This window comes from Anopheles marshallii, chromosome X (genome assembly GCF_943734725.1).
Source record: "Anopheles marshallii chromosome X, idAnoMarsDA_429_01, whole genome shotgun sequence".
NCBI classification, from domain to species: Eukaryota; Metazoa; Arthropoda; class Insecta; order Diptera; family Culicidae; genus Anopheles; species Anopheles marshallii.
In genome coordinates, this window is record NC_071325.1 from 6,640,605 (window position 1) to 6,655,324 (window position 14,720).

General features: G+C 47.6%; 2 protein-coding genes across 2 annotated transcripts; one reads left to right on the forward strand and one right to left on the reverse strand.

Moving 5' to 3' along the window:
- Positions 1-10,165: 10,165 nt before the first annotated feature.
- LOC128711713 (UPF0184 protein AAEL002161) lies at positions 10,166-10,586 on the reverse strand. Its single transcript, XM_053806598.1, has 2 exons — positions 10,454-10,586; positions 10,166-10,371 (listed from the first exon to the last, which is right to left on the reverse strand). The coding sequence occupies exons 1-2, from the start codon at positions 10,584-10,586 to the stop codon at positions 10,166-10,168; spliced, it is 339 nt and encodes a 112-aa protein (XP_053662573.1).
- A 629-nt stretch (positions 10,587-11,215) lies between these two features.
- On the forward strand, positions 11,216-14,039 carry LOC128718448 (DNA ligase 4-like). Its single transcript, XM_053812075.1, has 2 exons — positions 11,216-11,356; positions 11,421-14,039. The coding sequence occupies exons 1-2, from the start codon at positions 11,216-11,218 to the stop codon at positions 14,037-14,039; spliced, it is 2,760 nt and encodes a 919-aa protein (XP_053668050.1).
- Positions 14,040-14,720: the final 681 nt, after the last annotated feature.

The following is a 14,720-nucleotide window of genomic DNA, read 5'->3' on the forward strand; positions in this document are numbered from 1 at the left end:
CTACTTAGTTTGACAGTTACTCAATTTTGACAGTTACTACTACACTATGCAAGCTATGTATAAGTATAATAATAAGACCACACACACAACCCTGTTTCTGGATCGTTCTAAAAGAATGAGTAGCCTGGATATGTCACCAGTACGGGCACACGAAATGATTGCTGGTCGGGTTAATTGTATCTCTGTATGCTATCTCCCATTAGCTCTGCAGGATCTTCGTACCTTTTTGTTGTGCAAAAGCTTGCTGCTGGGTATTCTCTTGCTTTGTAGCGTTTAGATATTAGAATTACACTAAGAATATTCTCGAGTAGATTGTTGACTGTGTGGTTCTGCTTGCTGTAATGCTCTCTATATAAGCGCAACGCACACTCGCACAGGACACACAACACACAAAAAAAAGGCGTTTACTTTTCGCTTAGTTTCGCACCGTTGGCGTTGTTTGCTTGCTGCAGGTTTCCGTTTCCGCTCAATCGGTGTTTTGCACGAAACAAAAAAAAAAGGGAAGGGAGCCTGTTGTTGTGCACTCCTGAAGAAGCTATTCGACACTGACGGGCCTTCGCGCTTGTCGCGGGAATAAAAAGTGTCCGGCTTCTCGGGCACCGCCGGCAGCGATCTCCTTTTGCGCTCTCCTCCGCGCACATTTCGCGCTGCTCGCCCCCTTCTGCAACCGGTCCGGTCGAAACCCTTCGCTAATGCCTGCAAAACAGGCGCGTAATCATCGCGCGTTGCCACCACCATTTACCACACACTACTACCACTGTGAAGCGGGCAGCTACGCTACAGATACCGGCTAGTGCTTCTGCACGATCGAACGATCGATTTGGTGTTGATAGTGGAACGGGTTGGCGAGCAGGGGGACAGGAGGTGGTGTGTGGGACGTGTGGTTTTTTGTTTGTTTCTACGCAAGGGGAAAGATGCATGGAAAGCGGTGTGATTCGCGTTCAGGATTTTTTTTTTGTGCTGCTTCTGCTCGTTGCTCGATAAAGCGAACTTTAAATAGGAGCAGTATGAAAGGAACAAACACAAAAGATAAGACGGAGAGAGAGAGAGAGAGAGAGAGAGAGAGAGAGAGAGAGAGAGAGAGAGAGAGAGAAACACACACACACAGTGAGCACGAAATTTTGCTGGAGTTTGCAACTTTTGGCAGCAATTTGACGTGTATGCGTGTATTGTCGCACTCATTCGAGGTGCGATCGGATGCGTAAACGGGATGGATGATACGCGTTTCAATTCACCGCTTCATTGTGCCGGCGGGAGCCGTACGCGTACCCGACCGGTTTGAGTGGTGAACCCCGAAATCGAAAACGCTAGTGCGTAGTACTGAAACGTGGTGTGCGTGCGCATCAAGGTATTTTCGGCGAAACATATTTGGCAACAACAACAACAAAAACCGCACCATCCAACAAGGTCCGTAGTTTAAGTGCACGCACACACGGGAAGCGGGATCGCTGATAACACGTCGCACATTGGAGCCGGTCGCCCCGAACGTCGGACGATCTATACGTCCTACAATGCTCGCGTGTGTATTATTTTTCTTGTTGACGTTTAATTAGAAGATATTGTACGTATTTTTACGGCGTTTTTTTTTTTTTATTTACATGTGGCAATCCGAATCGCAATCTAAACACGTCTAATTTCGCGGTGACGTACTTTGAAAGGTGCCATGACGCGTTTCCCAAGTTGTACCCATCTATCATTTCTTTTGTACAGCAGGGACATGATATTGCACATTGTGGTTTTCGATTCCTGTTCCGCTGGGAGTTGTTGAGTAGATTTTGTGCCCGTACGCGCAGAAGAACGTCAACATTTGGTTGGAAGCGTTACTTTTGACATGATAACTTCAACTTCGTTTGAAGAACTTATGGCGTACGGCGAGGGAGTACTCAAGCTGTACGAATAATCAGCAACAGAGATCGAGAGCTGCAAAAGAGTCTTGACATCCCCATCACTGTAGGCCGAAAGTTATCCCCATCGATAACCCTAATTTCTGAAAGATCCTCCAAAAACTCAGAACGCAACCATTTTGACGACAAAATATTTCAGATATGCGACTTAGGGAATTCCACTGACGTGAGGTCGCCACGTACGAGACAAGTTATCGCAATTTGGGTACACGGGCCCACATCGTCATCGTCTGTTAGCCAACCAGAGACGGTAACAAACAACAGCGAACCTGACCCCGTAAACAACGGCGCACAACATTGTTGCGCCAAGTGGGATAAATTGAGTTGTTGATCGAGCTTCCAGAAATCGCATGTAGCTACGACGGCGAGAAGTGGTACCGTGAAACGACAGGAAGGACAAATTCACTCTACTTCTCCCTCTAATTAGACCGCCCCCCCTCTCCTCTCCTCCTCCCACACAGTGGATGATGTGGCGATGCAGCATATAAAAACTAAAACCCTTCCACCTTCGCATATCATTACCAGGTGCCAAGATGTACTGAGGACATACGAAGGTGGGGAGTTGCAAATTTCCCTTTCGCTACACACATAACGAAGTGCCGCACGCCATGTTTTGTCACCAAACAAGTTGACGTACTCATGGTGGTTTTTTTAAAATGTTTTATTTTCCCCTTACTGCTGTGCTCTCCATTAAAGTAACGTGTTGTTGGTTGCTAGTTTTATTGTTTGTTTGTTCGCGATTGTTCGCTAAATGGACCTGCCAATGGAAGTCTAAATGGCATGTGTGTATTTTTAACGCCTTTAACAACGGGCTACTGTAAATTTTGACAGTATGTATCTGTTTTTTTTTTTTTATTCTCGTTTCTTACTCAATAACTCCCAATATACGAAAAAGAAAACATCCTGTGCCGATGTGTCTTTAGGTGACAGCCAGTAATTCGTTTCACAATGGCGTGCAAATTGATATGAAAATTCGAGGGTGTGTCGCATCGGCCTTTTTCCGCGTGTGTAAACACTTTCGGTCAATATATTAAACATGGTAAACAAAGTCGGTTGGTTGATAAATGGGTAAGTGAGGCGCAATCATATGTGGTGATCTTCAATCTAACAGGTACAATCAGTTGGAGCATCAAACGATAGCGAAGTTTGTGAGATACCTTTCATTATCTGGTTGAGAACACTAATATTTCAAGATAGTTTGCATTCTGATGTATCTCTGTTGTCAAAGTTACAATCAATTTGGATACCTCAAGAAATAGACGATTGTGAAATGCCTCCAATGTTTGGTTGAGAACACCAATATTTCAAGAATCTTTTATTTAAGTATATCTTGCATTGCTTATTAAAGACTGCTAAGATCTTGAGATGCCTTCAATATCTGATTGAGAACTTTAATATTTGAAGTATTTTGGGATATCTTGCGTCGGATACCAAAAGAGTTCTAAAATCTTGAGATGCCTTCAATGACCGATTGAGAACTCTAGGGAACTCTTGAGGTACCTAATGAATTTGAATGATATCTGAATGAGAACTCTAATAGTTAGAGAATTTATATTTAGGGAGATCTTGCATCGGATGTCAAAAGATTTTGAGATGTCTTCAATGTCTGATTGAAAACTCTAAGATCCTAAGATGCATTCAATGTCTGATTGAGTACTCTAAGATCTAGAGATTCGTTGTAACGCTTTGTAACGATTGTTTTTCCGGTTTACCCATTTTCAAGCGTTCCGCGAGTGTTTAAAATTGATGTACGTTTACTGAAACAATACTAAGAATTCCCCGTGATGGGTGTCACGCTGTCAGTTTGGCTGAAAATTGACAAAACATCAAAACTCAATACTGGGCAGTAATTTCGTCATCAGGTGGCAGGTCCAAGCGGGCGCGCGCGCTCGAACAGCTCGACGTAAACAACCGTATTGGGACAAAAACAGCGTGCAAGTAGCGCGCAGTAACGCTCTGCGGCGTTACGCAGTACCTCGTGGTAAACCCGTGCTGGCGATGCGTTGCTGTCGACGCCACCGACATCAGGCGTGCGCGGCTGTACCGCACAGAACCGATTGTTTTCCGCTGACGTAATTACTTGTTGGGTGAGGAAGTTTTGTTTGTCAGCTTTATTCTAGCCATCTCTACGATCGGCTTAATCTAGCTAAGCGTGCGATTGTTAATCATCCGCATGATTTGGTTTAGTTTCGGACGAATATGTCATGTGGTTTAATTTTGTTTGGTTGAGTGGCATCATTTAGGGGATTTCTAACGAGAAGTGCATCATCTCCATCGGCAATCGAAACAAAACACGTAGAGAGATGCTGCTTTGAAGGACGGTAAGAGTATTACCGTTTCTTCCAACTGTGGAGATGATCTTGGATTGACGTTTAAGCTTATCCACTGCATTGCTTGCAATTTCCGGCGCACACACCGAATGACCAATCTGGACGCACAATAACCCGCTTAATGTAAATGGCATTGAGCGGTAGTTGTTGAGACGTGTTTTGCACATCTAGCGCAAAACACCGTGACGCGCAGCATCCTTCGCGTCCAGCGCACACAGCCGCGCACAGTGCCCATGACGCACGGTATGGTGCGATGGGTGTTGGGAAAGCAACAGGAGCAAACAACCGTGCTCGCTCGAAAGCAACAAACACGAAACGCTCTCACCCCGATCGAAACCAGACATGGACGACTGGCTGGCTGACAAACAAGCGAACGGAACGGTAGCGACACAAGCTTCCTTTTCCTAGGATGATCCAACACCCCTGCCGGAGGTCGTCCTGATGTAACCTGCGGAACTTTTCGCACGTACAGAAATCTAACCCTTTGCTCGCCTTGAATCCGGTACAGTGGTTGCCCAGATGCACAAACAAACAACCGCTGGAAGGCGAATCGGATCGATTCGGTTCGGATCAGATTGCACCACACGTTTCTTTCCCGCGTGCCCACCACCCTGCCAGACCTGCAACAGTCCTGTGCTGTCGTTAATGTGGTTGAACGGTGGGAAAAAGGGCAACCCCCCTCAGGTCGCCATTAATATCAACAGGCATCTCGTATCACTTCCTTCCTTATTACCATGGCGAGATCACACCTCCCTGAACCGGGTGTACGGGTTGCTACAACAACAAGAATACTAGCTCGTGGGCACCGTTGCGACAAGTACAGTGCCCCGGAAATAAGATCTTTATCTCGCTCAAACCTGCCGCATGGAATGCACTGAGGCACGAATTGCAATAGCATTGAGCGTCGAACGTAATCACATTAGAATTTACAGGTGGTTTTAATTCTCCATGTCACAATTTGGAGAATATATTTAGAGAACAGAATTCTCAAGAATGCTCCTTGAGATGGTTGTTTCCTGGACATTGAACAATGGTAACAATGATCTTAACAAAAGAAAAGGGTATCCAAATAGTGATCTGCTTCTTTAAATAGAATTCTTTAAAGAATTCCTGAAACTGAGACTGACATGTCCAATTTATGCTCCTGGACATTAGAAATCTATGGAGATAGGATTTAGATAGAAGGATGGATATAGAAGAGAAGTGTATCCAAATCGTGATGTGCTTCTTTGAATAGAATTCTTTAAAGAATTCCTGAAACTGAGACTGACATGTCCAATTTCTACTCCTGGACAGTAGAAGTCAATGAATATTCGATATAGATGGATGGATGGATATAGAAGAAAAGGGTATCCAAATAGTGATCTGCTTCTTTCAATAGAAGTCTTTGAAGACTTCCCGAAACTTAGACTGACATGTCCAATTTGTGCTCCAGGACATTAGAAGTCTATGGAGGTTGGATATAGATGGATGGATGGATATAGAAGAAAAGGGTATCCAAATAGTGATGTGCTTCTTTAAATAGAAGTCTTCAAAGAATTCCTGAAACTGACATTGACATGTCCAATTTCTGTTCCTGGACATTAGAAGTCTATGGATATTGGATATAGAAGAAAAGGGTATCCAAATAGTGATCTGCTTCTTTAAATAGAAGTCTTTGAAGACTTCCCGAAACTTAGACTAACGATTCCAATATTCTGCCTTTGGACATTAGGGTTCTATGGACATTGGATATAGATTCTTAAATGGAATTCTCCAGACACTGGAACTCTCCAAATTGTGATCACGCGCTATAAATAGCATCTCTGCAAGCTCTCCAAATCTATACCGGGCATGGTCGTTGACACTGACCCGCACCGAAACTGTGGCAGGATGATGAAAGTAGCGGAGATTAAGCGCAATCCAGACAAGTTTTAGAAGCAACCGCAACAAAACAAACAAACAAAATAACGCATATCATCAACCGCCAGCCTGTTGTTGGATGATTTACTTTCTTTTTCGCGACCCGAAAAGCGGGATCACTGGCAAGGGTCCCTCGATAAGGTGTACCAAAACGGCCACCATCCATCACGGCCGTCTCGAACATCGTCCCAAAAAAAAAAAAAACAACAAAGACATACAAAAAAGAACAAAGCGCACGTTTACTGTGGCAAAGAAACAAAATTATTTCGCCACACAAATTGTTTGGTGAAGGGGCCCGTCTCTGTTGCCCCATAGCACACACACACACTTCGCAACGTTCGGACGGAATGGGCCCCTGACCAGAATCAGCCGGTGCGGGTGTGTGAGTGCGTGCGGCAAGTGGTGAATTTCTGCTGTCGGGAACGAGTGTCGCTAACGGGCTACGAACCAGCGATAGAGACGCCTCCAGAGATGGTGCAGCGTTGCGCGGCTGTGTATGTGTGTGTGGTTAGAGCGGACCCCAAAATTCGCTTTCCTCCAGTTGCCGTTCCCCAACACACCGCATCCTCTATCGGTCTTGTTCATTCGCATTCCAACTTCCTCCTCCTCCTCCGTCACCCTTCTCCCCACCTGCTTATATAATTTCGGGGTAGGATCAGTCGAAATTGCGTCTTACTTTTGTATATCGCACGGTACACATGACGGCGTGGGGAGTAGAACGGTGGGGAAGAGTAGGAGACAGCCTACTCCTTCTTTGCGAACCTGCCACTCCCCTTCCTGCACTTTCCTCCTCCATCATGCTTCATCACCAAAAAAAGAGAAGAAGAAGCAACAAAAAATTCTCTTCTTCAGACGCAGCCTGGTTCCGCATTCGGCAGCTTCCATTCTCTCCACGCGCCGCTACAGTCGGCCGGTTCTAGCACGGATCCGGTTACGTTTCGTGCCGCAACCGGCAGAGGGCGCACCGCACTGGACCGTCACTATCTCTGCCAATATTTAACCGATTCACCCTGCCTCGTTTGCCCAATATCTCGTGCTGCTTTGTTTTTACGACCACTCATAAAACATTCAAATTGTAATAAAAGCAATATGGCGACCAGCTGCTCTTTTTCTTTTCGTTCATTTCTTCACCGAACTGCCGAACATGGTTCGCTCAAGGTCTTTTCGCGGTGCCATTTTACCTTCTTTTTCTAACCTTTCGGATGTGTTTTTTTTTGTGGTTTCGCTGGCGCTGTGCAAACAATTCGCTCTCAATGGTTTTTGCAATGGTCGAGTGTTCTCTGCGTGTTGGTTTTGCCGTTTGGGCACGTGGAAGGCACTTTTATCATCCCAACTGTGCAAATTTGGCAACGGGCCCCGTCAGGCCGCCGACGGCGGTGAGGCCGCCACGGCGGACCCTGCCTTCGCGACGTGGCGGTACACGCCAATCAGTAAAGGTTATCGCACATGCGCCGCCCCGGCACGGTTTGGAAGTATCGATGGAGGCGCACGGTAGGCCAAAACGCCTCCGTGGCACGGATCTTTGCGCGTGTAAAGGGTGGCTTGCGACGGAAGATACCCGAGCGCGGTGCCGATGACGTGGATACGGGATAACGCTGGCAGGTGTTTTTAGGTCGGGGGTTCGCGTCCACGTCCGTACCACAACCCGGTTTTGCAGGGTTCGCCCACTTGTCTGCCGTGTGTGGCCAGGGTGGGTTTTGATGGGTGGCGCAGACGGTGCGCGCGCACTGCTGTGACGTAAAGGCGAACTACCATCACCAGCGCAAGGCGACGATATCACCGTGTGCGGTGCGGTGCGACACCGATACGGAACCGGTTTCGGTCGAGCCCAAATCGCATCCACCAATCAGCGTTCGTGCTGTTTCCCCTCCCGCTTCTTCCATGTATTCCAGCGCCTTTCCCCTCCCCCCAATGATAACGTTCTCGTCCACAGTGTACGCTAGAGGGATGCTGAAGACCTTCGGCAATATCTTGACGGCGACGGCCTTTTCCTCCACTTTGACTCTGAGGCAGACCTTATTCTTTACTGTACGTCCCTGATTGATTCCTCCCTTCCTCCCTCCCTCCAAACACACACACGAACATCACAAGAAAATGAAAATATCGCGTAAACAAGTTGATCTTGCTCGATAAATTGTGTGTTTTTGCCGTTGTTTGCTCGTTGTCGCTCATGTGTGCGTACGGGACGTCCACGCACACACGTAGCCGCGCGTAACTCACGGAGGGCTCGACTCAACCGCAACGGCCAATCAAGTGCCGATCGGCGGCATGCCGATGCGCGTGGAAGAGCCGTCACCTAACCTCGTTTCGGACGACATCTCCGCATATATTATGCGCAAAAAGGGCGCCGATTCTTCGGGGTTCCTCCCTCCTGCCCCTCATACACACACACACACACACACAGTGTACATACTGTTGCCTGTTCATTGAGCGCGAAGATCACTTTGATTGGGCGTAATTGCTGGTCGGTGCGATCGTAAGCGCAGGCAACAAAGACGCGCAAGGGTTGTCACGCGATGTCCTCCCCAACAAAGCCGCTTCGTTCCAGAACGTTCCGGAAACTCGGCCGCACCATGACTACCCGTAGCATAAGATCATTTCGTTTGATGTTTTTGTTTTTTGAATAAAATCTCATCAGAAATCAGATCGAAGGGATGATCTGCAACAGGATCAAGCAGCGTCTTCTAAGCATTTAGACATCCACCCCAAGAAGTACTGGGAAGACAACACAACAACTATCGTGTTTATCAAAAAAAAACATGAGTCCTGCTGCGCAACAATGAGCAACCAACCGCAATAACAAAGTATGTCGCGCCCGTATGTCGCCGTAACTTTCCCAGACCCTTGTGCCTAGTCATTCGGCCTAACAAGGCCAGGCCCCGAAAAATACGCAAAACACCGGCATGATAAACAGGCAAACCACATTCCTGACGGTGCAAACATAACAGCATAGCAGTGCCGCGCATCACGCGGCCCTTACCGTGCGCGAAGGATAAAAAGATTGGCGCACGATAAGCGGCGCGCGTCCTGCAGTGACGTTTGTGTGGCATCACGCGACAACAGCCCGGTTATGCTCATCCTGCTGCAGAGCTTATCAGTTAATTAGCCAACGGTTTGCCCCACGCATTCGGTCAACGATATCGTTTTGAAGGGAAGGGAGGGGATGGGAGGGGGAGGGCTCTGGGGTGTTTCTTTTGTTCGGGGAGTTTGTTTGCTAGTGGCTTCTTGTTGGATAAAAGAGTTCCAGACCGAATCATGTACCATGAAAGACTTGTTGTTTTGTATGTATGCAGTGGTGGTAGTATTTTCTATTGATAAATTTTCTAAAATGGTGATGTTATCGAGTTACGATTTCAATGAACCTATTTCACGGTTGATCGTTCACTGCGTTGTAACGGTCTCACCAAGTCACCTTTTTCATATGGAAAAGCTCCGTTTCTAAAAGCTCTAGTAACGCATGTAACACATTTGCTATGTTCAAGCTTTTGTAGCAAGTTGAATACCCTATCCCAGTGGTAAGCAATAGTTGAAGTTGAAGGTGCAACGAACTGTAGATAAGCTCTAATTGTCCATTCAATTCGAAATTGTACATTGCAATAATAAACACTACAATTAAGTATCGAGTACGATTTTTTGTTCATAAAATTTTAAATTCAATACTTTTTTTGGCAGAACTGTCCCAAGCAGTTTGCCAACCACTGCCAGCTCTGTTTTACAAAGGGCTAACTGTCAAAAGCTTCATCAGCTGTGAAGTGGAAAGTTTTGTAAACAATGTTCTATTCACTTTTTTATTCGTTCTTTTGCATGCATCCTGTAGAAAAGAAGTGAGGACAGAATTTTGCTACACTGCATAATGTTAACAAAACTCGCTGTCTTTAATAACTTTCTACATTTATTTTCCGTCCAATCAGACATAAATCAATGTTAGGTGATAGTAAAAATAAACAAAAACAGTACAGGAATGATTAGCCCAACAAAATCCCGCTTTTCCACTCGTCTCCCACGCTGCGTGCGCGGTGCGGGAAACCTTTAACTCTGATGCATCGGTTCATCACTGTCGGATGGTTCCGCGCCTTTTGCAGCCATGCGGCTATTTTCCTCCTTGAACGATTTTAGCGTCTCCCGTTGCGAATCGAGCAGGAGTAGAATCTGTGCCCGCAGATCATCATTCTGCTGCTCGATACTGTCCAGTACCGTGCTCAGCGAATCCAATCGATTGTTTAGTTCCAAAATTTCTGCATCGATTGTGGTGATTGGAGGAAAGATATAGCAAGGTAAGTACAAGGGGACTAGAAACATAAAATAGGATCTGCTTACCTTCGGTTGCATCTTCCAGATCGATCTCTTCCTCTCCGTTGGCGGGTGTTTCGTTTTCATCAGTCGATTCCGTCTGCTGGTCATCGTTCGTATTATCCTGGCGCGGGCTTGTTTCCTTCGGTTCCGGTGGCATGTTGCGGTGTGCGTTTTATTTATGTACACGAGTTCAGCTGTTTTCGGCACGGTTGGTTTTTCGCCTACCTTTGGGATTTCCTGCTTATTGGTCACCTGACTTTAGCTGCAGATGGTGGTTTGTTTTGAAAGCAAATGTTTTCTGCTGTCTGCCGCCGTTTAGAATGATAGATTCGATACTGTAAGAGTAAACTTTTCAGTTTTTTTTAATTAACCTATTTGAAGGTAAGAAATTTTACGACCGAATTAAGGTTATTTTCCTGAAAATACTCCAATACATGTCGTAGTTAGTTAAAAAACGAAAACGTTTTGTTTTCCGATTGTACAAAAACTTAAATGCAGCTGTCATTGCAACCTACACTTGTTGACAGCTTCTCAGCTGATAAATAAAACAAAATACAGCTCCACGATTTGTCCTGTATTTACAAGTACGCCAGCATTTATCATCCGGCAATGTCAGCACATATAAAAGTGTACTCTAATCGCTGGATTGCACCATTATTTCCTTCTCGGTAAGTACCATCGTGCGCTTCAATTTATTCTTGTGAAGGTTTGATTTAGTATTGTTTGTTTTTACGAAAGTTATTAACCCACGGTCCTGGACGGTTCCGGAAAAGAAAACGCTTTCAGATGAGCGTAAAGCAGGAATCGTTCAGTGAGCTAAGCTCCCTGTTGGAGAAGGTTCGCCAATCACCGCTGCACGTGAAGGAAACGGTGATGCGAAAGTTTTTCCAAGACTTTGAACGCTACCGTCAATCGTTTGGGGATGTGGTAAGGTTATTGGTATTGGCTTATCTTGGTGAAGGTTTTACTGACATGAAGTTTCCACTTGTAGGGAAATCAACCTTCAATCTACCCATGGTTACGGCTGCTGCTGCCTGGCATGGACCGTGAACGGAAGGCGTACGGTTTGCGTGAACGAACCCTGGCCGAGGCGTACATTCGTGCACTCGGGCTCGATCGGCGCAATGAAAAAGTGCAGCAGTTGTTGGGAACGGGTAATGATTTGGCGGAACGGTTAGCACCATTGCTGCATGGTCGTTGTCCGGCTGACGGTGATCTGACCGTCGGTGATGTAAATAGCCGGCTGGATGCGATCGGTGAAGGTGGTCGAGTGGTGGCAGCGCGCGATGCGCTGGTGACATTGATTGAACGGGGCAGTCCACTCGATCAGCGGTGGCTGGTGCGGATAGTACTGAAGAATTTGCGACTAGGCGTGAGCAACCGTCGTATATTACAGCTGTACCACCCGAACGCACCGACGCTGTACGATGGTGCCAGTGATTTGAAACAGATGGTGCAGCTGATCGAAACGAAGGCACCAGAAGCGATGGAAACTGCAGCTGGTAGTGGTGGTGTGGTGCTGCTAACACACTTTATCCGTCCGATGCTGTGCCAGCGAGTGGAACTTCGTCAGGTTGGTGAGTTGTTGCGTAAGGATACGTACTGGCTCGAGACAAAGATGGACGGGGAGCGGTTCCAGGTGCACTGGGATGGAACTTCGTTTCGGTACTACTCCAGGAACGGGCACGACTACAGTGAAGCGTTCGGTCAGACGCCGGATCAGGTGAGTGGTACATTGACACCCATGCTCGCAACACTGCTCGCTCCATCCACCCGTGACATCATCTTGGACGGTGAGATGATGGTGTTCGATCGGCGTGATCTTCGCTATCGGGATAAGTGTGATGGGACGGACGTAAAAGCACTCCGACCGGGCAATGCAAATCTTCGACCATGCTTTTGCGTGTACGATGTGCTTTACCATAATGGACGTTCGCTTACCAGCGTACCGTACGCCGAACGGGCCCGACTACTAACGAACGTGATACGGGAACAGTTCGGGTTTGTAAAACATTGCCATCGGGAGCGGGTACGTGATGAGGACCATCTGATCGAGCTAATTAATGCGGCCATCGATGCGCAGCAGGAGGGTGTGGTGTTGAAGCGTGAGGACGCACTGTACCAACCGAATCGACGGGCTGGCACCGGTTGGTACAAGATCAAACCCGACTACATCGACGGACTGGTGGTGGACTTTGATCTGCTCGTGCTAGGCGGTTTTTACAATATGCGCCGAACGTACGTGAACGCATTGCTGGTCGGTGTGGCTCGCGGTCCCGGTGAGTACGTCTCGGTGGCGAAGGTTTCGATGGGGCTCGGAGTGGCCGAATGGCAACAGCTTAACCAATCCCTACGACCACACTGGCGGACAGAACCGCTCGAAGGATTGCACTGTGGTCGCACCCAGCCCGATGTGTGGATTACGCCCACCAACTCGATCGTGCTGCAGCTGAAAGGTTCCGAGCTGGTACGGAGTGATTCGTATGGGGCCGGTTTTACGATACGCTTCCCGCGCATCGTTACCACGCGTGCCGATAAGCTGCCGGACGAGGTGTGTACGCTGGAGGAGTTACAGCAGCTCGGCACCAACACTGCTGGCAGTGCGGTACAAACGGACACGCGCAAAGCGACAAAGCTTGCCAAGCGGCACGTAACGCTGGAGGATTTAAATGCACCCGCACCGGTAAAACAAACAAAGTCCGGTAGGAAACGTGTGATAACGGTGGAGCGAACGTTGATCGCGGACCACCGGGACGTATCACCCTTGCCGGATGGGATGCTGCAGGGTCGGGATGTGTGTGTGATGAGCGTCGGCACACAGACCGGCGCACCGTCGATCGATGCGTTGGAAAGGTTGGTGCGACGGCACGGTGGCCGCGCTGTTGCTAACCCCAGCCCGGACACGTACGCCATCGTTGCCGGCCGGGTAACGTTCAAGGTGCGCAAGTACATGGAAACGGGCCGGTGGGATGTGGTGCAGGACGGTTGGTTGTTACGGGCCGGGCTGGACGGCCGGTTGGAACCGTTCCGGCCGGAGGATATACTCGCCGCAACGGAAACGACCCGGATGAAGCTGACCGAGCAGTACGATCGCTACGGTGACTCATACACGCGTCCCACCACACCTACAACCTTTGGCGCGTTGCTTCGCCGCATGACCGGGGACGGTGAGCAAGGACCGATGACGTCCCAGCTGACCGGTTTGGAAACGGTACGGGCCGAGGCGACCCTGTTGGGTGTGCGGCAAGCGACAAGGAGGCGTTTGTTTCGGGGTGTTAACGCACGGCTCTACCAGAACCGGGACGGTCCGGTGCTAAGGACGGGCGAGGACGAAGCTTTGGTGGGTGTGGACGCGTACCGGGCACAGCGTGCAATGTTGCGGTTCGTGATGCACGGTGGCCAGTGGTTGCGCGATACGGAACCCGGTCCGGTCAGGTACGTGTTTGTGGCGTCGCCGGTCGAGGTGCTTGAGGTGGAAGAATGGATTGACACGGTGACCGGTACGAATAAAAGCGTCCTACCGAAGCTTTTACGCGTGCAATGGATCGGACGATCCATCGAGGCCGGACGGCTGTATGACGAGACCTATTTTACCTACAATGACTTCTGAATCTAAAACGTCTAGTGCGCCAGATATGCCAAGCATGACCTACGCAGGTCGTTACACCAAAAAAATAGAGACGACTGCCCATTTTTGGCGCAAAAGAAAATAATTGGAATCATTGAACCGTCGAATACTAGTCACTACCATTCGAAACGGAAACGTTTCCGCTACCGGGGAAACGAATCCAAGAAATCACGTGCGCTTTTTAACGGCTTTAAATAAAGTTTACTAATTGCATCGAAACGTAGTTATTTCTATAGTAGGAGGAGTAGTAGTAAACATATCCAAAACCAATCTTCCTCTAAATTCTAGGAATTATCTAATTATTTGTGGAGGTTCTTTATCTGAATTCGCATTTTTATCAATTCTACACGGTCTAATAGTTCGATTGTTGATTGTCGGTTCGGTCGTCCATTGTTCATTGATTCGCATTGATATTTGACATTTTGATATATCAAATATAACTACTCAATGAGTGGAGTGACGACCCCAGGCCTTAATCTTGTTTCTACATCACTGCAAGATGCTGCTCAACTGTAGACTTGCGCCCCTAGTTGCAGATATCGAAAACAACGAAGAAATGCCTAATCGAACGTATACGTCGAGTACACAAACACACACATAAGAATAGAGACAAAAAAAAGAGATTATGAAAAAAAGAGTGTTAGACTTCAAATTTATTCCATT